The 26,571-nt window shown below is 38.6% G+C and overlaps 1 protein-coding gene across 6 annotated transcripts in view; it reads right to left on the bottom strand.

The window, feature by feature from the left end:
- Window positions 1–26,571, bottom strand: part of LOC138738909 (cilia- and flagella-associated protein 47-like) — a 614,550-nt gene that overhangs the window by 356,968 nt on the left and 231,011 nt on the right. For all 6 annotated transcript variants that reach the window (XM_069890090.1, XM_069890093.1, XM_069890088.1 and 3 more), the window contains 4 exons: window positions 23,238–23,444; window positions 21,475–21,575; window positions 8,294–8,431; window positions 5,194–5,404 (listed from right to left, as the gene is read on the bottom strand). In XM_069890090.1, coding sequence (XP_069746191.1) covers window positions 5,194–5,404; window positions 8,294–8,431; window positions 21,475–21,575; window positions 23,238–23,444 — 657 coding nt within the window. The remainder of the gene's footprint in view (window positions 1–5,193; window positions 5,405–8,293; window positions 8,432–21,474; window positions 21,576–23,237; window positions 23,445–26,571) is intronic.

Here is a 26,571-nt window from a genome sequence, read left to right as displayed (position 1 = left end):
TTGTTCCAGGCCAGTTATTTTTACCTCAATGCTAGCCAGTTATAGAATCTATTTTAGAGACACCTTAAACTTTTATTTTGAAAGGCACTGATTAATTAGAAACCGTCAGGATAGATTTGTTGAGGGAAGGGTCCCTTTGGCCAGCCTGTTTGATCTCATCTCTAACGGCAAAGTGACAATCTCCTGAAACATATTATCTATCCGCAGAGCACTTAGTCTTTTAATAGAGTAACACTGACATCAGCTTTTGTTCAAACTCCACAAACCAGAATTCAAACTGCCCTACCCGATGACACTTCCTGCTCTTATTTATCTTTTTCATAATTTATGTGAGAGGATCAGGTAAAATGCATCCATCTTCATTAACAATTCACAGCTGGGATGTCAGTTTTGCTGCAGAGATGGTACAGATGGGCTACAGGAGATATAAACATGCCAAGTGAATGTTGGAGGACCTGGCAGATAGAATGTGGATACAGCATTCTTTATGTAATAAAGATACACAACCAATGTTTCAGGCCTTAGCCCTTCATCAAGGGATGAGCAATATGTAGAGAGGCATCACCATTTAGGATTGGGATCACACTTGTTGTGAATTGAGCAACATAATACAGAATGTCACTGCTTGCTGATTGTTTCCAGGATGCATTGCTTCAAAAAAAATTCTTCAGTTACCATTTGTGCCCTAGGTGAAAGGCAGCCTTTGAACTATAGGTTCCACTCAAGTGATTTTCAGTATTTTATCTTGTCTGACACTTCAGGGCAGGACTGGAGAAATCAATGATGTATAATTTCAATTAAATTAATAAATAAAAACTACTGCAAATCAATGATAATCAGTGTGGGTTTATTGAAGGCAAATTGTGTCAGGTATGCAGAAATTTTGAGTAATCCCTCTTCATGTTCATTCTGAGATTTACTGAAATGTTTCAAAGTTATAGGAGAAACTGCCTCACTGACATAAGGAATCATAATAGAATCATAGAGTCATCCAGCTGAGATGGCATTCTGGGCCAGTCCCATTTATCTGAATTTGATTGATTTCCTCCTCAGGCCTTCATATCTATATATATTCTGAAGGTTATAATTGAATATGCTCCTCTGGCAGCTCATTCCCAGATTTGAATTTTCCTCGGAGTGAAGAAGTTGTCCCTCTGGTCCCTTCTTAAATGTCTCCCCACTCACTTTAAACCCATGCCCTCCAGTTCTCTAATCATCATCCTGGGAAATAGACTGCGAGCATTCACTTTTTTCATGCTTTTCATGATTTAATAAACCACCATTGTCACCCCTCAGCCACCGAGAGAACAATGACCATAGAGAGAATGAAGTGCTCAGCCCTGAAACGTTGGTTATCCTTCTTTCAGCATTTGGATGCTGTAAAACCTGCTGAGCTTTTTTTCCAGCAGGCTTGAGTATTATCCAACATATGCAGATTTTCTTGTTTTAGACCCTGTAACTTGAGCCCTTCAATCTTAGCAACATCTTGTCTGCAACCCTTCCATCAAATTTATTGATATTCTTTCTGCAGCTGGGTAACCAAATCTCCATAAAATAGTCCAAGTGTAGACTCATCAAAGCTTTCCTCATGATACACCTCATGTATCATGAGGGGGCAACATTTGAAATGAACTCCCTGCTCAATTCAAGTGAACACATCTTTTTCACCACCCTGTCCATCTGAGTCAGCACTTTCAAGCAACTATCCATTTGCACCCCTTAGTCTCTCTGCTGCACAACACTCTCCAGGGATCACTGAACAAGTCCTGGTTTGACTACCAAAATCCAGCACCTCATACCTGTCAGAGTTGAGTTCCATTTATCACTTCTTGACCCAACTTCCCAACTGATTGAGATCCTGTTTTAAAATGAGATATCTTTCCTAACTTTTCACCACTAATATTGGTGTCATCTGCAAATTTCTTAATCACTTTAATAGCATTGCCATCTAAATTGTTAATTGAAATAACAAACAACAGTTGACTCAGCACTGACTCCCTCTGGCCAGCTCTCTTTGGATCTCATGTGATTTAACCTTCTAAGACCAACTTGCCATGTGGGATCTTGTTAAAAACCTTGCTGAAATCCTCAGATATACTGTCCTGTCTTCATCAACCCTTTTGATCACCCCTGGAAAAAACATCTCTCAGAATCCCCTCCGGCAACATACCCACTACATTTAACACATTCGCTGCTCTATATTTCCACAGCTTGTCTTTGCTGCCCTTTTTAAAATAATGTCATCCTCCAGTCTTCCAGTAATTCACAAAAGGCTTAAGGTGATGTAAATATCTTTGCAAGGGCCTTTACAATTTCTCTCCGAGATATAACATTGTACTTGATCAGGTCTGGGGGATCTGTCCATCTTCATGCATCCCAAGACAAGAAACACCTCCTCCCTGGTACTTTGTACATGGTCCAGGATATTGGCTCATTTGCTTCAATTCGATAGCTTCCATGATCTTCTCAGGAAAAACTTGATAAACATTTATTTAAAATCACATCCATCTTTTCTCCCTTGACATCCTTTTACTCTAAACATACCTGTAGACTCCCTTGGAAATTTTCCTTTATTTTGCCTGCCTGATCTATCTCTCATTCTCTTTTTGTCCTTCGGATCTCCCTCTTAAGTGTATCTTTATACCTTTTATACACAATGAGGAATTCTCTTGATACAGACTGTTTCAATCTGGCGAGCACCTCACCTCCCTTTTCCTGACTAGAGCCTCAATGTCCCTCGTCTAAACCCCCCAGCTTTGCTCTTCCCCTGAGCAGGAACATGCTGTCACTGAACTCTTTGTTATCTCATTTTTAAAAGCTTTGCACTTTCAAATCATCCCCTGACCTGCAAACATTCTCTCTCAAGCAATCTTTACAAGTTCCGAAGCAATGCCTCGAAAATCAGCCTTGCCCTATTTTAGGACCTTAATGTGGACAAGTCCTATCTTTCTCAGCAACTATTTTAAAACTGACACTTCTGTTCACTGGTTTCAAAGTGCTCTGTCACTGATACTTTGATCACTTGCCCAATTTAGTTCTCTGAGAGGAGATCCAGTTATATTTAAATGTTTAAAATTTAAATTTAGACATGCAGCAAGGTAACAGGCCCTTCCGGTCCACAAAGCCAGCCATCCAATTACACCCAATTAATCTACAACCCCCATACATTTTGAAGGATGGGAGGAATCCAGAGAGCCCAGAGGAAACCCACGCAGACATGGAGAGAATGTAGAGACAGCACCAGATTCAAACCCGTCAATGGCGCAGTAAGAGTTATTAGTGTTGCACTCCCTCTCATTACACTTTCAATATATTGAGTCAGGAAGGCTTCTTGGATACATTTAATAAATTCCACTCCATCCAAGCCCTTTGGATTATGGGTGACCCAGTCAGTATTACGGAAGTTAAAAATCTTCCAGCAATTCTATGATGTTATTTTTCGCGCAAACAGAGGAACTACTGACATGGTCTTTGCCCTCAGACAGCTCCAAGAAAAGTGCAGAGAACAAAACAAAGGACTCTACGTCACCTTTGTTGACCTCACCAAAGCCTTCGACACCGTGAGCAGGAAAGGGCTTTGGCAAATACTAGAGCGCATCGGATGTCCCCCAAAGTTCCTCAACATGATTATCCAACTGCACGAAAACCAACAAGGTCGGGTCAGATACAGCAATGAGCTCTCTGAACCCTTCTCCATTAACAATGGCGTGAAGCAAGGCTGTGTTCTCGCACCAAACCTCTTTTCGATCTTCTTCAGCATGATGCTGAACCAAGCCATGAAAGACCCCAACAATGAAGACGTTGTTTACATCCGGTACCGCACGGATGGCAGTCTCTTCAATCTGAGGTGCCTGCAAGCTCACACCAAGACACAAGAGCAACTTGTCCGTGAACTACTCTTTGCAGACGATGCCGCTTTAGTTGCCCATTCAGAGCCAGCTCTTCAGCGCTTGACGTCCTGCTTTGCGGAAACTGCCAAAATGTTTGGCCTGGAAGTCAGCCTGAAGAAAACTGAGGTCCTCCATCAGCCAGCTCCCCACCATGACTACCAGCCCCCCCACCATCGCCAGTGGGCTGATAACGCCTCAAACCGTGCATCTTGGCGCCTCACAGTTTGGCGGGCAGCAACCTCCTTTGAAGAAGACCGCAGAGCCCACCTCACTGACAAAAGGCAAAGGAGGAAAAACCCAACACCCAACCCCAACCAACCAATTTTCCCCTGCAACCGCTGCAACCGTGTCTGCCTGTCCCGCATCAGACTTGTCAGCCACAAACGAGCCTGCAGCTGACGTGGACTTTTACCCCCTCCATAAATCTTCATCCGCGAAGCCAAGCCAAAGAAATTTTTACAGCTACCGGCAATCTCCCTACACATCTGGTTCTCTAATTCCTGTTGAATATGAGGAGCCTATATTACAGCCAAGCAAAGTGAGCATTCCCTTCTTATTTCTAAGTCCTCCTCATTGGATGATCCCCCAAGAATATCTTCTCTCATCCTTATATTGTCTGAGCACTATCCAAGCTGACGATGTTAATATCAATCTCCAGTGTCCGTTAAACTCCTACCCTGTCTCTCTCTTTCCCTATCTTTCCTTTCTTCCATTCCCTCTCCTATCAGAGAGAAACCCTCTCCCCTATTGCTTCTCAGCTTTTTTTCTCCTCTCCCTCTGACTTGCAACCCCTGACCTGTTAGCACATGCTCATCCCTCTACCTTTTCCACCCTCCTACCCTCTCCCCACACCATTTTCATTCGTACAGGCATGTTTTTGCTTGTACCTTGATGAAAGCCCCATGCCCAAAACATTGATTACCCTTTCCTTCCTATGGATGCTGTATGACCTGCTGAGTTTCTCCAGCACATTTGTGTTTAGCACTTGGTGCCAGCATTTGTTGATTTTCTTGTTTAACTCCTCTCTAATCATGCTGGTAATATAATATTTTTGAGCAATTTTTGGGTAAAAAAGTGGGTCTTGTATGCCATCAAATATGGGATATTATTTCTCTGCAGTGGAATATAAATGGCCTCCAAATTCTTCATTGGGGCATGTTGAGATTGTGAAAAGTGTTCTGGAGAAACCCTTTGTTTTTCTCTCCATTTGTAAAATTAAGGTATTCAAATGTTGGTCAAGTTGTTGACAAATGTTAACCATTATTGTTTATACCTGCATGCTTTTATCATTTTCTGTACTTGCCTTCTCAGTGACTCTGGGACAGAAACAGGATGCATTCCATTTGACCAACCAAACAGGCTGAACCACACTTGCACAGCTTTTAAGACCCTTTGGCAGAATAAATCTTCATCACAAAACATTAGTTCTTTCAAATTGTTCTTTCTGTGTAAAACATCAGTGTCATTGTCTGTGTTCCTGCTATCTACATTGGAATCTCCATTTTCATTGGTTCCTGTGAAAAAGAATGAATATTTCAAGACAGTAAAACTGTTTACTTTAAAGAACTAAAATTGCTTTACATCAAATGGTTAATTAAGCATGTTGTTGGATATTTTCCCTAATTTATTAGATAAGCACAATTTATATATAATTAGTAATTTTTACATATGGTTGGTCTATTGAAAGGTTTCAAACTATCAGAAGCATTCTTAGTTCAAATAGAAAGTTGATTTACTCAACTCTCTCAAATTATGCAAATTCTGAAGTTTGCTCAATGGTTCATTTCTGAGGGTGGGGCCAAATAAGAACTTTGATTTGTCATGAAGCCTAAAAAGAAACATGGTTTACTTTTTGGTAAACAATGGCATCACCTACTGGTAAACATGATATTCTGACAATCATGAATAAAACACTTTAATCTGTGTTTATTTGCCTGGTTATGGTTGCTATTTGTGGGTTTCAAGAATTTTAATTCAGCATTTTTTAATGCTTTAGTTGTGGAGTGTATCATTATACAGAATACACAAAGAAAATGCTGGACTCTGAAAATGAAAGGAACCAAGAGCTGAGGAGGAACCAATAGCTGGCTTCCTGGAATGGCAGGCATCAAAATATCAGAGGAATTTAAATTAGAAGATAGCCTGAGAATACAGCAATGGTACATAGAAATGAATAAATGTATTCCTTTGGAAAAAATAACATATAATTTAAGAAATAACATCACAGTATTCGAACAAATTTGGGAACCGTACATGGAACACAACAGAGATGTCCTAACCCGGACCTCCACCACCTAAAAATATAAGAAATAACATCACAGTATTCGAACAAATTTAGGAACTGTACATGGAACACAACAGAGAAGTCCTACCGCGGACCTCCACTGCCTAAAAATATAAGAAATAACATCACAGTATTCGAACAAATTTGGGAATTGTACATGGAACACAACAGAGAAGTCCTACCGCGGACCTCCACAGCCTAAAATGACAGAAGGAGAAGAAGATGAAATGAACTGACCCAGTATGTAAAATTAGAAGACACAAATTTCTTGTTTATTTTCATTGTGTGATGACATTGTTTAATGGGTTTAATGTATCATATAGGTTGAACGTTGAGTGGGTGGGGGGGGGGGGTGAAGGAGGGAGGGGGGAAAAAGGGGAGAAAAATTACACTGTGCATATTCAAGAGGGAACTGTTTGTGTGTATTTTGGTCAGTATGGTTCATAGTGTAAAAAATAAAAAAAAAATTTTTTTAAATATCAGAGGAATTTGTGGCATCTGTTCATTATAGAAAAGCAGGTATAAATCAAGGGAAGTATGAAATACAATGGAAGGCAATAAACTGAAGTTTTCCATCTCTTTCAGAGTGACTGAAATTAAAAGTCAGCATAGGGTCATTGTAATATAAAATAACTTTATTTGATGAGTCACTTAGTGTTACGGGGTATGTTAAAATAGATATGGGTAAAATGTCTTTAAAAGAGATAGATTGTGAGAGTTTTGTGTTGATTATACTTCACAGAGTGACGCTTCACAAAACACATCTCATTTAAAATGCAAGAGCTTTGCTGAAGCTAGACGGTGAGGCTTCGGTTAGCTTTGCTGAAGCAATGAAGAATGCTGATCTATTGTGTACGCGCTATAAAGTCCAGGCTCAGAGAGGCTGATAAAATCTTTCAAAGATTGGGTTTGGAGCCCTGTAAGAAGTAATTTGATTTTTACAAGCAGAGTGGGGGGGGGGGGGGGGGGGGGGACAGGTAACTTTCTCTTTTGGAGAGAAAGAGAAAAATCAGTTCTACAGCAGCAGTTGAGGCTACAAAATGGCAAGCTGGCAGGCTTGTTGAAAACCCCATTTTGAAGACAGGTTGAGAGTTCTGAGTTCAGCCTGTTCAAAACCTTTGTAGTCCTTACAAGAGGAAATGGCTAGCTAGAGTTTTCTCCTGAAATAAGGGAAACAAGAGGAACTCTGTGGTGACCTGGAAGAAAAGTTTATCATTTGGAAAACCCATGATGGGACAGGTTTCTTCAGCAAGACACTGAAGTGATTGATTGGAGGAAATCAGTTTGTGTGTGTCCAACAAGCAATGTATTTCTCTCTGAAGCCAACAAGAACCTTCCTGAGCTGTAACCATTTAACCATTTAAGCTCCAGAGCCTGGTGAAGATTCATAAATGTTAAGTTCTGAGCTCAGTATGAGAATTGCCTGATACTGGTAAACTTGGAGAAGTGAAAAGTGAATGATTGGACAATGAAGTCGAGAAATTTCCTCAACATATACACATCACATACATATGTGCTTAGAATTAGAAGGGGGTTAAGTTAAAAGTAATAAGTTAAGTTTGATCCTATTATAATGTTTAGTTTAAGTAACCATTGTCTTGGTGAGTTTCTATTGCTGCTGGATTTTGGAGTCCTCTGGGCTCGGAACAGAAAAATAAAATAAGTTTGAAAAAGCAGCATTTCAGGAAGCAGCTTTTGGATTTTCACATTAATCTATATGTTTGCATGTACCTTTCCTCACAATAATTATTCACAAAATAATACTGAGCATTATATTTTGCCTTTTGTCATTTTTTTTTACTGGCAACAGCTTTCCTGTGCATTGCATAATCAAAAATAGCAATGAAAACATTCATTAATACATATATGGGAAGACTGTTGCCATTTATTCTTTACAATACAAGGAAAAGGAGTGGCTGTACAGTCCATCCAAATTTTCTCAAGCACAAGTGTTGTTACCAGCAGAAATCACTCAGACGAAGGTTTAGTTCTCCAATAACTTCTCTCTAGCTCCTATTGATTACCTGCTCTCAGGGAAGTTATAGTAGCTTAAAAATTAATCAAATAGAGTCAAATTTAGTTTTAAATATGGTTATTTCAATTGGAGTTAATAGATCACCTGAAGAAAAGTCTTCAAAATAAGAACTTGAAACAGAAAATTCCGTGATTGTCGATGAACTCTGTGAGGAAGTTCCAGGGGTGTAATAGGGTTGAAGAACAACTTTCCCATTCCTTTGATGGTTACTTGAATTGTTTGCTAAGAAAAACACAAAGTATTAAAGGTGAATTCTCATTAAATTATATTTATTCCCTTAGTGGCAAAATCTCCCATTTTATTGAAACACTGCATGACCAAATGGTTTATTAGGCTGCAAGTTCAGAGAGGAAAATTATTTATTACCAGGCAACTATTTGTTTCAACAATGATTCACGCAAAATGTAGACAATTTTAAAATTAATTATCACTTTTGAGAAGTCTGCAACACCAATCTCACCAAAATTGAGAAATTGGATGAAGAAACTAATCCTGGATACAGAGCAGTTAACATTGGGAAGGTTGAAACAATTTTCTTCACCACACTTTGTTTTCATCTTTATCACCCAAAACTTGTTCATGCGTCAGAATAAGTCATAAATTGGAATTGTAGCATTGCCCGTAGCCTATCAGAATATTGATCCATTTCTTTTTCTTCATTCCTACTTATCACATTTACCACAAAATGTTCAATCCTAAAATAATCATTTCTTAGCTGCTGCTTTCCTCCCAAATGGTTTCTTTGCTAGCTTTCCATTAGTTTTTGGTTGTGAATTAATTCAACTTTCCACTTGAATTTACTTTCAAATAATGTGTACCTTCAGCTGCTTGCTCTAAAAGAAAAAAATGTTTTAATTAAATTCCAGATCTTCTGAACAACTGACATTATTGATGGATTTTTTGAATATTTTATTTATATTTCATACATGCATTCATATCTAAATACAGAATTGTCTTTCATTCATCTCTAAACAATTATATTGTTTATATACGCCGAACACCTCTCACACCCTCCCCCCAAAATAATAACCCCAAAAAACAAAAAAAAGAAGACAAAGGATACAAGAAAGAAAAATACACCTGGTTACTAAAGTTGGACTAAATTCAATCAAATTTTGCATCTACAATATTGAACATATAAATACCAAGGAGTTGATTAAGGTTTTGAGGTTTAGTGAATATTTTCAGAATGTAATGCCTACAGCATTTAAGTATGGCCACCAAATTTTCAAGAAATTATCATCATTATTTCTTAAATTATATGTAATTTTTTCAAGAGGTATACAACCTCATTTCAGCATGCAATCTGTCCATTCCCAAATTTGAATCTAATTTCCATGACATTGCTATGCATTTTCTTGCAAATGTCAATGCAATTTTCAAAAATTCTTTTTGAAATAAATTAAGTTTTAATTTTGGCCTAATTCCAGATATATTACCTAATAAAGACAAGCATTAAAAATTCTGCTGTCCGTCCAAAAAGGTCTCAATTTTGAACATGACCGAGTGGAGTGTAAGGTACCTATCTCTTGACCTATTTAATTTTTGTGGAGTAAGATATAATTGATGCAAAAAAATTGAACCAATCTCTATCTAACATTTATTGTGTTTGTTGTACCATCATGACACAATTCCAACAATTTTTCTCCCCATTACTAACATTCAAGTCAGTTTCCCATCTTTGTCTAGATCTGTGAATTCCTTGTTTCCATATTCCCTTTTGTAATAATAAAAACATAACTGAAATAAATTTCTTAATAGTTTTATTACAAATCAAACTTTCTATTTCGCTCCTTTCAGACAGTAAAATTGACAAATTTGTCCCGTAATAACACCTTTATTTGATAATAACAAAATATTGTATTATTTTTTATTCCATATTTATATTTCAATTGATCAAATGGTCATTAAGCTCCTCCCTTCAAAGCAATCAACCATTCTCCTAATTCCTTGACTAGACCAATTACTAAAAAGTCTATTATTCATCGTAAAAGGAATAAGCCTAATTTCAATCAAAGGCATTTTGGATCATTATTATTGATGGATTTAGACATGAAAACATTCGCAGATTCTCACAACATCTAGTGCTTTTATATTTGCAAATTTTGTATTTTCAAAATTTGGAATTATTAAAAATAATTTGAAATTTTGCGGCACGTTGGCATAGCAATTAGTGCAACACCTTTACAGTGCCAGCTATCGAGACTGGGGTTTGAATCCCACGCTGTTGGTAAGAAGTTTGTATGTTCTTCCTGTGTCTGCATGGGTTTTCTCTGGGGGCTCCAGATTCCTCCCATCATTCAAAATGTACCGGGGATGTAGATTAATTGGGTGTAAATTGGGAGGCACAGACCTGTGGGCTGAAATGGCCTGTTACTGTGCTGTATGTCTAAATTTTTTTTAATATATAATTTAATATTTTTTAATTAATTTAAATAAAATTGAGCAATAAACTTTCATTTAACACCCGGAATTTTGAGTCAATAATAATTATTTTTTAAATTATCTAAATACAAACTTTAAACTCTCTCTCTGTAACTGGATTCAGGACTTCCTAACAGAAAAACCACAACCTTCTGGGTTCGCAGACTGAGCACTGCGAACATATGCTGAGCACTGGTGCACCTCAAGGCTATGCGCTCAGGGGAGGAGTCATGTGATGGAGTAGTGGCCAGTAGGAGAATACCAGCCCTCTCCAGAAAAGAAGGAAAAAGTAAAGAAAAAGCAAAGCCACAAACACACAAACCACAACAAATAAAAAATAAAGGTGTGGAGGAAATGGCACCAAAGAAAGAAAAGCCAAAAACAATGGGAAGAAAAGAAGAAGGAAAGACGCCGGAAAAGAAAGGTGAAGGCCCTAACTGTACAAAGAAGCCATGGAAAGAGGAGCCCACTCCCTGAGGTCAATGGAAACCCCGCAGGGTCGCGAACCACTGAACACAGGACTACAAAGATGGCTCACGGAGCCAAACAGAGGTGTGCAACCGCACACGACAAAGACAACACCGACGGGAGCAGGCACCAGCTGTGGAGTGGAACTCCACAGCTGGAACAGCTGAGAAAGACCCGACAGCAGGGCTCCCAGTGGGAAGATATTGAAAATAACGGGAACGGGAGGGAGGAGAATGAAAAAAGGAAATCAGAGACACAGCAGATGACCAGCCCAGAAGAAGAGGACCAACATCAAGACACCATTAAAAAAAAATACCCAGCAAACTGAGACAAACAGCCCAACAAGAAAGTCAGAAGAGACACAGATACAAGGAAGAGAGGTAGAGGACACAGGCCCTGGAGCAGACACAGGGGAAATGGAGGGAGAGCATCAAGCTCTGCACAGAGAAATGGAAGATGAAGGGAATGGACAGTACATGGATAAAAAAAAATTTTCAAGAATATATGGAAGCATTAAAAGAATGGGTGACACAAGAATTTAGTGAAATAAAAACAAGAATAAAAGGTACAGAAGAAAAAGTGAGCAGATTAGAGCTGGTCTTGACAGAAATAGGGAAAAGAGTAGACAAGGTGGAAGAACGAGAAACAGCCGTAGAAATGGAAGTGGACGACTTAAAAAGAAAATTGGAAAAAAATGATAAAAAAAGTTAAAGAAATACAGGAGTTGTTAGCTCAGAAGATGGATATAATGGAACCGTGAACTACTCTTTGCAGACGATGCCGCTTTAGTTGCCCATTCAGAGCCAGCTCTTCAGCGCTTGACGTCCTGTTTTGCGGAAACTGCCAAAATGCCTGGAAGTCAGCCTGAAGAAAACTGAAGTCCTCCATCAGCCAGCTCCCCACCATGACTACCAGCCCCCCCACATCTCCATCGGGTACACAAAACTCAAAACGGTCAACCAGTTTACCTATCTCGGCTGCACCATTTCATCGGATGCAAGGATCGACAACGAGATAGACAACAGACTCGCCAAGGAAAATAGCGCCTTTGGAAGACGACACAAAAGAGTCTGGAAAAACAACCAACTGAAAACCTCACAAAGATTAGCGTATACAGAGCCGTTGTCATACCCACACTCCTGTTCGGCTCCGAATCATGGGTCCTTTACCGGCATCACCTACGGCTCCTAGAACGCTTCCACCAGCGTTGTCTCCACTCCATCCTCAACATTCATTGGAGCGACTTCATCTCCAACATCGAAGTACTCAAGATGGCAGAGGCCGACAGCATCGAGTCCACGCTGCTGAAGATCAAACTACGCTGGGTAGATCACGTCTCCAGAATGGAGGACCATCGCCTTCCCAAGATCGTGTTATATGGCGAGCTCTCCACTGGCCACCGAGACAGAGGTGCACCAAAGAAGAGGTACAAGGACTGCCTAAAGAAAGCTCTTTGTGCCTGCCACATTGACCACCGCCAGTGGGCTGATATCGCCTCAAACCGTGCATCTTGTCGCCTCACAAACCTCCTTTGAAGAAGACCACAGAGCCCACCTCACTGACAAAAGACAAAGGAGGAAAAACCCAACACCCAACCAATCCGCATCGGACTTGTCAGCCACAAACGAGCCTGCAGCTGACGTGAACATTACCTCTCCATAAATCTTCGTCCGCGAAGCCAATCCAAAGAAGAAAGAATAGGAGAAACAATATAAAGATAGTGGGCCTTAAGGAAGATGAAGAAGGCAAAGATATGAAAGAATTTATAAAAGAATGGTTCTAGGAATGCCAGAAATACAGGAAGGAATGGAAATAGAAAGGGCACACAGAACATTAGCCCCAAAACCACAGCCACAACAAAAACCAAGATCCATTCTAGTAAAATTCCTGAGATATACAACAAGAGAAAATCTATTGGAGAAGACAATGAAAAAATTAGAGAAGACAAAAAGCCACTGGAATACAAAGGTCAAAATTTTTTTTTCTATTCCGACATAAGTTTTGAGCTCCTGAAGAAGAGGAAGGAGTTTAACACAGCAAAATCAATCCTATGGAAGAAAGGCTATAAATTTATGTTAAGATATCCAGTGGTGCTTAAAATAGTTATCCCGGGGCAGCAAAGCACACTGTTCTCGGATCCGGAGAAAGCACGAGAATTTGCAGAATGCCTGCAAAACAGACAGAGAGATGAAGAGATGTAACAAGAACAAGAATGACAACAAACTTCATATAAAGAAGAAAAATAATGTATAAGTAAGAACTAAGAAAGGGAAGAAAGGAAAGAAAGGAAGTAAGGGGGGAATTAAGAGAGTGAGCTTTGTTGTATGTGAAGATAAAAGTCTTTTCTGGGGGAGGCTGGGTGGGAGAGAATAATAGTCACTGCGAAATCAGTTGACGCTTGCGAGCGGGTTCGCAATCCAAATGGAGAGGGGAGTTGTGGTTGCCTGGCAAGGGACAAGGGGCAACTCAGAGAGGGGGGGGACATTTGGGGTTAAGGGTATTTTAGATGTGGAAAAAGTGGAAATATTTTATATTTTATGTGTTGTCTTACAGCGTGTTAAAAAAAATCAGAAATGGATAAGGAGGAAAGGTGGTGATGAGGAAGCGGAAATGAGAGGTAAACAAAGTATGAAATGGCCATGTTGAACTATATGACTATAAATATTAACGGAATACATAACCAAATCAAAAGGAAGAGGTAGTTAAATTTACTGAAGAAAGAAAAAATTGATATAGCATTCGTGCAGGAAACACATCTAACTGAAGTGGAACACAAGAAATTAAGGAGAGACTGGGTAGCGCATGTAATGGCAGTATCATATAATTCAAAAGCCAGAGGAGTAGCTATATTAATGTATAAAAATGTACCAATCAAAATAGAGGAGGAAATAATAGATCCAGCAGGGAGGTATGTAATGATAAAGTGTCAGATATATTCAGAATTTTGGAATTTGCTCAATGTATATGCACCGAATGAAGAGGATCAAAAATTTATGCAAGTTATCTTTTTGAAGATTGCAGATACGCAGGGGAATATACTGATAGGAGGGGACTTTAACCTTAATTTGGACTCAAAGATGGAAAAAACTGGACAAACGACTAGCAGAAAGAACAAAGTAACCAAATTTATGGTTAAATCGATGCAGGAAATGCAACTTTTGGATATATGGAGGTGACAACACCCAAAGGAAAAGGAATACTCATATTATTCGGGTAGACACAAAACATACTCAAGGATAGACCTGTTCCTGTTGTCAGCCCACATCCAAGGGAGAGTTAGAAAAACGGAATATAAAACTAGATTGTTATCAGATCACTCACCCCTGTTATTAGCAATAGAGCTGGAGGACATCCCACTGAAAACATATAGATGGAGATTAAACTCCATGCTACTTAAAAGACAGGATTTTAGAGAATTCATTGAGCGACAAATTAAAATGTACTTTGAAATAAATACAGAATCAGTGAAAGATAAATTTATACTATGGGATGCAATGAAAGCATTCATCAGAGGGCAGAAAATAAGTTATGCAATGAAGATGAAGAAAGACTACAATCGGGAAATAGAACAGCTGGAAAAGGAAATAGCAAGTACAGAAAAAGAATTAACAAAAAGGGAAGATACAACAAAAAGAAGAGAATTGGCGGACAAAAAAATAAAATATGAAACACTACAAATGTATAAGGTGGAGAAGAACATAATGAAAATAAAGCAGATGTATTATGAGCTTGGAGAAAAAATGCACAAAATACTAGCTTGGCAACTTAAGACAGAACAAACTAAAAGAACAGTATTGGCATCAAGGAAAAAGGACAAACATATTACATATAACCCAACAGAGATCAATGAAAACTTCAAGGAATTCTACGAGCAATTATATCGAACTGAGAACGAAGGGAAAGAAGACAAAATAGATGAGTTTCTAGCTAAAATTGAACGACTGAAATTGCAAGAAGAGGAGCAAAATAAATTAATAAAACCATTTGAAATAGAGGAAATACAGGATATATTAAATAAACTACCGAAGAATAAAACGCCGGGAGAGGACAGACTCCCAATAGAATTCTATAAAACATTTAAAGACTTATTAATTCCTCCTCTCCTGGAAGTAATGAACCAGATTGAAGAAACACAAAACATGCCAAAATCATGCAAAACAGCAATAATTACAGTAATACCAAAGACGGGGAAAGATCCACCAACACCAGCATCGTATAAACCAATATACTCAACGCAGATTATAAGATAATAACTAAACTATTAGCAAACAGATTGGCCAACTGTGTACCAAAAATAGTAAAACTAGATCAAACTGGATTTATTAAAATACGAACAACGGACAATATCTGTAAATTTATTAACTTAATCCATGCAGTACAAGGAAACAAGACACCAACAGTGGCAGTTGCCTTAGATGCAGAGAAAGCCTTTGACAGAGTAGAATGGAATTATTTATTCAAAGTACTACAGAGGTTCAACCTACCAGAGAAATATATTAATTGGATTAAAGCATTATATAAGGGACCATTGGCGAAGGTGACAGTAAATGGATATATATCAAACCATTTTAAATTAAGCAGGTCAACTAGGCAGGGATGTCCACTATCTCCCTCATTGTTTGCGTTAGCTATAGAACCACTGGCAGAACTGATTAGAACAGAAAATAAAATGAGGGATAAAAATAAAAGAGAAGGAATATAAAATCAGTCTATTTGCAGATGATGTCATAGTATACTTAACAGAACCAGAAATATCAATAAAAGAATTACATAAGAAATTGAAGGAATATGGAGAAGTATCGGGGTACAAGATCAACGCAAATAAAAGTGAAGCGATGCCAATGAATAATGCGGATTTCACAAAGTTTAAGAAAGAATCACCATTTAGATGGCCAACACAAGCAATCCGATACCTAGGTATAAAACTAGATAATAATCTAGGCCATCTATACAAACTAAATTATCAGCCATTAATGAAGAAAATACAAGACGACTTAGAACATTGGAAAGATTTACCACTAACACTGATAGGAAGGGTAAATTGCATTAAAATGAATATCTTCCCAAGGATACAATACCTATTCCAATCGTTACAAATTCAACTAACAGAAAAATTCTTCAAGGAGCTAAAGAAAAAGTAAGGAAATTCTTATGGAAAGGGGGGAAACCGAGGATAGCGCTAGATAAATTAATAGAATGGTACAAACAAAGGGGCTTACAGCTACCAAACTTTAAGAATTATTATAGAGCAGCACAATTAAGATACCTATCAGATTTTTATCAAACAAGGGAAAAACCAGATTGGACCAGATTAGAGCGAGATAAAATAGGGGAGAAGGTACCTGAACATATACTATATAAGTGGGATGAAAAGCTGGTGCAACATAGGAATTCACCAGTACTGCACCATCTGCTCAACATTTGGAAGAAGATTCACGTAGAAAGGAATAAAACAAATTATCAACTACCAAAATTAATATTGATGCAAAATCAACTAATCCCTTTCACAATAGATAACCTTTCCTTTAGAGAATGGAAGAGAAAAGGGATCAAAAGAATAGAAAATTGTTTTTCGGGAAATAAGTTATTATCTTTTGAACAAATGAAGTGCAAATATGGTATAACTCACAGTACAATGTTTGCATACCACCAATTGAAAACCTACTTGAAGGACAAATTGGTAAGCAGGGTGAGGTTACCAGAAGGAAGCAATTTTAAATATGTGATTACAGACACAATGATAATTAAAAGATTTATAACAAACATGTACATCAAACTGCAAGAGAAAGAGAACGAGGAAACAAGCTGTAAACCCAAACAAAAATGGGAACAAGATCTAAACATAAAGATAAAGAATGAAACATGGGAAAAGCTATGCTCCGGAACTATGAGAAATACAATAAACACGAGGTTACGAATGATACAATAATAATTGGATACACAGGCTATACACCACGCCCCAAAAGTTAAATAAATGGAACCCAACAGTATCAGACAGATGTTTTCACTGTAAGAAGGAAACGGGAACAACTGTATATGCAATTTGGGCATGTGAGAAAGTGGAAAAGTTTTGGGAAGATCAAAATCAGGTATTAAATAAAATCACAAAAAGCAACATACCAAAAAATCCAGAGATCTTTCTTCTAAGTAATATAAGAAGTAAAGAACTTGGACTCGATTTGGATGGAGCACAAAAAAGATTTATTATGATAGCCTTAGCTGTAGCAAAAAAATGTATTATGTCAACCTGGAATTTAGAAGATAGCCTGAGAATACAGCAATGGTACATAGAAATGGATAAATGTATTCCATTGGAAAAAATAATATAGTATTCAAACAAATTTGGGAACTGTACATGGAACACAACAGAGAAGTCCTACTGCAGACCTCCACCACTTAAAATGACAGAAGGAGAAGAAGATGAAATGAACTGACCCAGTGTGTAAAAGTAGATGACACAAATTTCTTGTTTATTTTCATTGTGTGATGACATTGTTTAATGGGTTTAATGTATCATATATGTTGAACGTTGAGTGGATGGGAAGGGGGGGTGAAGGAGGGAGGGAAGGGAGGGGGAACGGGGATAAAATGACACTGTGTATATTCAAGAGGGAAATGTTTGTTTGTATTTTGGTCAGTATGGTTCATAGTGTGAAATTTTTTTAAAATTTTTTAAAAAAAGGCTATGAGCTCAGACTGCTCCTGTTCACGCTCATGATCAACGACTGCATCATACCCTCAGTACTGGTCAAGAAGCTCCAAAATTTGGGCCTCTACCCCCCACACTCCCACCCACTTCCCCCGCAACTGGAAGATCAGATAGTACGAATTGGAAACGTTTCCTCCTCACCGACAATCAACACAGGCGCACTTGAAGGATGAATGCTTAGCTCACTGATCTACTCCCTCTACACCCATGACTGTGTGGCTATGCACAATTCAAATGCTGTCTACAAATTTGCCAATAACACCACGATCATCAGTAGAATCACAGGCAGCAATGAGGAAATGTGCAGGAGGGAGATTGATCAGCTGGTTGAATGGTGCCACAATAACAACCTTGCACTTCAAATTGGCAAAACTAAGGAACTGATTGTGGACTTCAGGAGGGGGAAATCAGGAGAACATTAACCAGTCTTCATCGAGGAGTCAGCAGTGAAATGAAAACAAATTCCTGTGCATCAATATATTGGAAGATCTATCCTGGTGCCTTCATGTCAATGCAATAACGAAAAAGGATCGCCAGCACTGTTGTACCCTCTAAGCTGTGTGGGTGTGCGTGTGCACACGTTTTGCAACCACCACACAAAGGAAATTCATTACCAGTGCACAAAAGGTTAGTTACCTAAAATAGTGTAATTAATAATTATACTTATTGAAATTAATCTCTCAGCTGTTTCTGTTAACTAGTTAATCAGTTAAACCAGTCGTTAATCATATTTGTTTTATATAAACCATGCCAATACAGTTTTATTCACCATGAAAAATAGGCTGTGCCAGAATTATCTTGAAACCTTTTAAGTTTACCTTTGCACAAGCATTCAGTGCGCACCAACGTGATCACAGGAGAAAAAAAATGTACAACACAAGATTTTTGCACACACTGACGGCTTAAAAATTAGAGGAAACATTGCTCACCAGTGATGACTTTGTGAGGAGTTTGAAGAGATTTAGTATGTCACAAATGATTCTTGCCAATTTCTGCAGGTGTACCGTGGTGAGCACTCTGACTCGTTGTATCACTGACTGGTTTTGAGGTGCTAACGCACAGGACAGGAACAAAAACTACACAAGAGTTGTGAACTCGGCCAGTGCCATCATGGGCACCAGACTTCACTCCATCAAGGACATCTACAAGAGGCAGTGTCTTAAAAAAGCAGCCTCTATCCTCAAGGACCCCCACCACCCAAACTATGCCCTCTTCGAAAGTAACTACAAGATACCAAAGATGAACACCCAGCGACACAAGGACAGTTTCTTCCTGTCTGCCATTAGATTTCTGAGTGGACAATGAACAAGAGACACTACCTCACTGTCTCTTATATTTGTAGTCATTTATTTATTTTTTAATTGTAATTTTATAGCAATATTTGCACTGTCACGTTGCCACAAAATAATGAATTTCATGACATGTTCATGACAATAAATTCTGATTCTGAAACATTAATTGCTTATTAAATTAGCAAACTGAAGATTATTTCTTCTAACATTTTGGCTTCCCTAAAATTGAGTATTATGTCTTCTTGATCCTTTGGTCAAAATAAGATACATCAAATTTGTCAAAAGCAAACTTCAGAATGTACTTGAAATGCACAACATCTTCAGAAAAATGACATTCATTATCACAATTGCAATTTTAGTTTTACATTTTTTTTTTAAATTGAGTGATTCTCTTTTACACTTATATTTCTATGATTGTCTTTACTTAATTAATCTGTTTTAATCAATGAGAACCAAGTGCTTTTTGTTGCAGTTTTCATCAATGGTTGATAAAATTTAAAAAAAACAATCAAATTTTACTCCAATGGAATCACTGTCAATTCAACACCCAATGCAGAAACAATCTGATCAAAATACACAGGCCTGGAAAATGTATACAGGTACTCCCTGACTTACGACTGTCATGGAGACCAAAGAATCGGTCATATCTTGGAATGGATGCAAGATGGAATTGTCCCCATATGCATGGGGACAATTTTTTAATTAAATATTTTTATCATCGTACATTTGAATCTAACAACTTAAAGCTTCCTGAATTTGTCGATCAACCTTGGCGAATCTTTCCACATTCTACCTTGTTCATCGGCATTCCAGGGTCTCGGGGCTGGGCATGGCCATCTTGATGCCTGTGCGCATGTGCAAGTTTTCAGTTGGCACACGGGCGAGCCTTCAGTGGATTCACGTATTGGAGTTCAGTTGGCGCATACTGCACTGACAATATAGAAATTGTATCCTTAACGCTCACGTATGCGCCAACTGAACTACAACATGCGAAGCCACTGTGCAAGCGCTGTAGGTACACATATTGGAGTTCAGTTGATACATGCATGAGAGTTAAGCGCACTGACAGTATTGAATTTGCATCCTTAATTCTCGTGCATGTGCCAACTGAACTCCTCTACATGAACCCACCACACATGCACCTTCTGAAGACTCGCATATTTGCACAGGAATCAAGGTTGCCATGCCCAGCCCTGGGACCCTGGAACACTAACAAGGTAAGTATGCACATTTTGGCTCTTATATGCCCTGTTCTCGTTTGTGAAAAATAATATAAACCACGTAAATTTCATGTAATTTTTAAAAATCTGGTTGTATGTGCAGATGGTTGTAAGTCACATAGGTCATTAGAAAAAGCATTGACTGGGACTCCTGTTCATTTTGACAAAGCAGGAGGCCACATGGCTCTCAGATTGATGTCATCACAAGCAAAACAACTGTTTCTGTTCCACTTGACTGTTATATTCCCATTTGCCTGCAACTTCGTTTCTTTAAAAAAATACCCATCAACCGATCTCTTTTTCTCTTCTTACCCTTTTCCTAATCTCGGCAAAATTTACAGTAGGCAACTTGCTTGGGGTGAAGAAGGAAACCAGAGATCTCAAGTTAAACCCATGTGAACACAGGGGGAATGAGGAAACTACTCAGACAGCAAATGAGGAATGACTAAGGGTTGCTTGAGATGATGGCAGCATTTCCTGCTGCACCACTATCCATCCTGCCTGCCCTCTCCTCCCCAAATACATGCAACAGATTGGGTCTGGATGAGTTCAGACACGAGATAACCAATGAACAGGCAGATGAAGAAAGAAGGAGCTGTGTTTGGTGGTCAAAGCACATCAGCAGCAAGGAGCACATTTAGAAAACTATACAAGAGAAACCCAATGTGAAAAAAATGATTGGTCCTGACTTATGGCAGTAGACTGGAAAAGTCAAGCTTTCTTCCATTAACAGTGAAGCCCTGCCTCACAGTTTGAGATTCACACACAAATCTCACCTGAGCAAAAGAATTTTGCTACTTGATGCAATTGTATGAATTGCATGTGACTTCATGCATAAGCATACACATGAAGAACCTGGAATGAATTTTCAAAAAAACACGCTTCCAGCATTTGAAGTGGATAATGGAGTTTTATGAAAATTCATTTTATTACATAATTAGAATAGAAATATGTTATGTGCTTGATTTCATCAGACAGCCAGTTGAGCAAAAAATGCAAGAAAATATTTTGCAAAGTTTTTGGTGACAGACTTATTCAATATCACCATTGGATCTTTTTTATTGCTTCAGGTTTATGTGAATTAAAGAAAAAAATCACTGTTCAATAATGTCATGTTTACTCGATTCTTACAATATATAACTATATATTTACCAGTTTTGAGGACAATTTGTTGGTGTGCTTGGTGAAGAGCGAGGTATCTATACAAAGTCAACAGACAATTATCTGCAGATGCAGAGACCGGAAGCTTGAACCTGTTTTGAGATGAAGATAGTCTATTACACCATTGCACAATAAATGGAATTTAAAATGGAAAATTTCTCATATTTAGGTTCTCATTTCCCAAACATAGGTTAAAGTACTTTGGGAAAACACTGAAGATATTACCTGCGTCAGTTTGGAAAAATTAAAGTTTTTGGTCAGTCTCCCCTCAACAGAACTGAGCAGTGTAATATTTATTCCATGAGGTGGTAGAAGCTGAGCCAATGGTATTGCAAATTTACGAAGTGCAGAGCGAACCATAACAGGTCCTGAGGCTTATTATGTTATTTGGATTGATCCGGTTAACAGAATGATATGATCTGCATAATATTTTAATTGAACTTGTTTACACTGCAACAAAGAACCCACTTTGTCATTTAGTTACCGCCATTTCTTTTGGCATGGTGACTTAAAAATAGAGCTTGTGCAAAATGACTACTTTATAAATTCCCTGTGATGAACACATCAGAACATCTTCCTAATGTCTATTCTTTAGTTTACATTATTAGGCTCCTGAACTCTTCCTCTATTACATCGATGGTTGCAGAGGTGCACCCATAATAAGCTTGTCAACTTTATCTGCTTTGCTGACAACTTTCACTTCTACCTCAAATTCATTTGGTTCTTCTCTGGCAACACTTCCCGATGGCTGGTCCATCTCTTTTCCTACCCCTCTCTCTTGTTCCTTCCAGCTCCCCACCCTCTCCTCTTCTTTCTCATACCAAAAAGCTACCCTTTCTGGGGGATCCGCCCTGTCCCCTGAACATTTCTCAGCTTCCTTTTCTTCTACGCTCCTACCTATATCCACTTATTACCTCTTACCTGTGCACCTCCCCTTCCCCTTCCTGCCTCCTCTCCTCCTTTCTCCCACCTTTATCCCCCCCCCATTCACAGAGAAGGGCTCAGTCCCAAAACATTGATTGTCTTTTGCTTCCAATGGATGCTGTGTACCCTGCTGAGTTTCTCCAGCACTTTTGCGTATGTATTGTACTCAGCCCCAGCATCTGCAGATTTTCTTGTTTAACACTATTCAGGAACCATCTTCCATTCAATTTAAATGCAGAGCATTTACAGTAGCACTGAAGTTAATTTTAGCAACACAGCCATCAATTTAGCATTGTGTATTTGCCGACCTCACAATTTGTCCCCTCAGCATAGCTATATGGCTCTTGTCACATGTGCTAGACTTCATCCCAAAATAGTCCTTGTTGTGACCTCCCATATATATATTGTGCTACAAACAACAGATTTTGTGACTATTCAAAAGTCAACTTAAATTCTGCTCTTTATTTATAATTGCTCTCTTACAAAATAGGTCATTCGCCTCCCACATCCGAGCCAACCATCGAGTATTCATTTTACACCACACTTGCACTGATATCATTTTATTCAAGTCGTAATGCCCTGAACTTCCCGAGGTTCTACATTCACCAAATACTAAGGGTAATTTATAGCAGCACATTAACCACCTACACATATGTATGTGGGTCATGAAAGGAAAGCATAGCATCTGGAGGAAACCCACATGCTCACAGGAAGAACATGCAAACTCTTCATACAGACACCAGAATTTAAAATTCAATCCAGATCACTAGAGCTGTAAGACAGCATCTCTTCTTGGAGCACTACTGACATCCACGACATGTTTATTTTACCTTTTCTTTTCATGATCCATGAAAATGACATCCACAGATATTGAAATTGGGACGAATGAACAGAAGGTGATGGAACATGTAATGCTCATTTTTATTCCACTTTCATAGAACAAGGTTGAGCCTTCAGGAAACTCACAAGATATGGGCTTAAACCAGTTCCCCTCTTCAGTTTCCACCTCTGGAATTTCAACTTGGAGCTTACAGTCACTGAAAGCAAATTAAGAGTTTAATTTGCCAACATGCAAAAAGGTTACAGTCAAGAAATTTCCTTTTTCCATTTTCAACATAAATTATAATGTTCAAAAAATTTTAAGAAAATGATTTCAGTTGATATGTTAAAAAATAATTTGAAATTTAGCTTTACAACAATCTTGGAACAGACTAATCAACAGCTGCAATGTTAAATATGTTTATCTGAATAGATGTGGAAATTTGATTGTGTTGGAAATAGAGTACTAAACTCCTGATGTATGAGGAACCCTTGAATGTTTGTCCCCATGTTCTTTGCAATAGAGTAGGGAAGTAGTTTTTGACACTCAGTGGATACCCTTCCAGTCCAAACTGAATCTGCAGTGATACAAATTTGTTGAGGAAATGAACACAGGTCACTCACACAGTAATTTCATTATATACATCAATACTCCATAGAACCATACAGCACAGAAAACCAGCCGTTCAACCCTTCTAGTCTGTGCCAAACTATTCTGCCTAGTCTATATTCCTCCATACACCTTCCATCCATGTAACTGTTCAAACTTTTCTTCAATGTTAAAATTGAGCCCACATTCACTACTTCAGCTGGCAGCTCGTTTCACACTCCCACCACTCTTTGTGTGAATAAATTCCCCCAAATTATCCCACTAAATTTCTCCCCTTTCACCCTTAACCCATGTCCTCTGGTTTGTATCTCTCCTAATCTCAGAGGGAAAACCCTACTTGCATTTATTCCATCTTTACCCCTCCATCAAATCTCCCCTCATTCTTCTAGACTCCAGGGAATAAAGTCTTGTTTAACCCTTCCCTGTAACTCAGTTCCTGAAGTCTGGGCAACATCCTAGTAAATCTTCTCTGCACTCTTTCAATTTTATTGATATCTTTCCTTCAGTGAGGTGACCAAAACTGCACACAATACTCCAAATTTTGTCTCACCAATGTCTTGTATATCTATAACATAACATCCAAAATTTATATTCAATACTTTAATTTATGAAAGCCAATGTGCTAAAAGGTCTACTTATCTTCCTGTTTCACCACTTTCATGGAGCTATATATCGGTATTCCCAGGTCCCTCTGTTCTACCGCATTCCTCAGTGCCCAATCATTCACCGTGTACATCCTACCTTGTGTTGTCCTTCCAAAATGCAACTTGTCTGCATTAAATTCCATCGGACATTTTGCAACACATTTTTCTAGCTGGTCCAGATCAGATCCATCTACGTTTTGAAGCCCTTTCTCACTATCACTACACCTCCAAACTTTGTGTCATCTGCAAACTCGCTGAACCAATTTACCATATTATTATCCAGATCATTGGTATAGATGACAAACAATAAAGGACACAGCATTGATCCTTGAGACACACCACTAGTCATATGGCTCCAGTCAGAGAAGCAATTATTCATTATTACTCTCTGGTTTCTCCCATAAAGCCAATGTCAATTCCAGTTTACTACCTCGCCATGAATACCATGCAACTAAACCTTCCTGACTAATTCTGATGTGGGACCTTGTAAAGTGCTTATTAAAGTCTTCATCAAATTTTCTAGTAACTGCCTTAAAAAAGACTCCACAAGATTGGTTAAACATGACCTACCATGCAAAAAACCATGCTGACTATCCATAATCATTCCCTGACTATCCAAATACATGAATATTCAATCTGTTAGAACTACTGATGTAAGACTCACTGGCCTACAATTTCCTGGGTTATTTTTGGAGACTTTTTGAAACAACGCTACAGTATGACCTCCCTTCCAATCTTCCACTACCTCACCTGTAGCTAAGGACATTTTAAATATGTCTGCCAGGGTCCCTGAAATTTCTGCACTAGCTTCATTCAAAGTCCAAGGAAAACCTTGTGAGGTCCTGGGGATTAATCCACCTTTATTCGTTTTAAGACAGTGAGAACCTCCTCATCTTTAATCTATATAGGTTCTATGACTTCATTGGTGGTTTTTCCTCCCTTTCCTAGAATCTGAGCCAGTTTCCTGGGTAAATACAGATGGAAAAACCCCACTTAAGATCTCCCTCATCTGGTTCCAGACATACCTGCTACAAAACCAAAGCATGTGCAGTAGGAGACAGAAAAGCTTCACTCCAAAATGAACTCAGTGGTTTCGATGCTTGATTTGGCCACCAAAACAAGGAAGAGCCACTGTTCACCCACATGTTCCCAGATGATCTGCCACTGTCAGTATCTGAGAATGATCAGGAGAGTGAATCAAATAAAGTATCCAGTCCAGACAGAAATCTGTGCTGACCAACTTGCCAATATAGTCACAGATATCTTCAACATCTCACTCCGGCAGGGAGTAGTACCCCACTATTTCAAATAAGCTTCAATTGAACCTGTGCCCAAGAAGAGGGTGATAACTTGTCTAAATGACTACCGACCAGTGGCACAACACCCACAGTGATGAAGTGTTGAGAGATGCTGTTGTTGAAGCACATCAGCTCCTGACTGAGCAGCAACATCATCTAATTCCAATTTGCCTGCAGCAGCAACAGGTCTACAGTAGATGCCATCTCACTGGCTCTACACAAAGCCCTGGAAACCTGGACAGCAAAGATGCATACATCAGAATGCCCTTAAAACTGATTAGCAAACTCCGACATGGGCCTCAATACCCCAATGTGTGTTGGATCCTGCATTTCCTCACTACAAGACCAGAATTGGTGAGGATATCCTTCACAATCTCCATCAGTACAGGAGCACCACAGAATTGCATTCATAGCCCCCTGGTGTATTCACTTTACTCCTCTGACTCTGTGGCTCAGTACGACAATAACACCATCTACAAATTTGCTGACGATACCACAGAAAAGGACGTCCATTGTCACCTGCTTTATTTGCTATAGTTATTGAACCTTTAGCACAATTAATACGTCAAAATGAAAATGTTAAAGGTATGAGAGTTCTGAATGAGGAATATAAGATTAATTTATTTGCTGATGATGTTTTATTATATTTGGTGGATCCAGATATTTCTTTACCTGCAATTCAAGAATGTTTAGAAATTTATGGCCAATTATCTGGTTACAAAGTAAATTGAGCTAAAAGTGAAATTTTACCAATTTGTAAAGGTGATTATTCAGTATATAAAAATATTACAAA

This window comes from Narcine bancroftii, chromosome 7, assembly GCF_036971445.1.
Source record: "Narcine bancroftii isolate sNarBan1 chromosome 7, sNarBan1.hap1, whole genome shotgun sequence".
Lineage (NCBI taxonomy): Eukaryota > Metazoa > Chordata > Chondrichthyes > Torpediniformes > Narcinidae > Narcine > Narcine bancroftii.
This window is presented reverse-complemented; position numbering and strand designations above follow the sequence as displayed.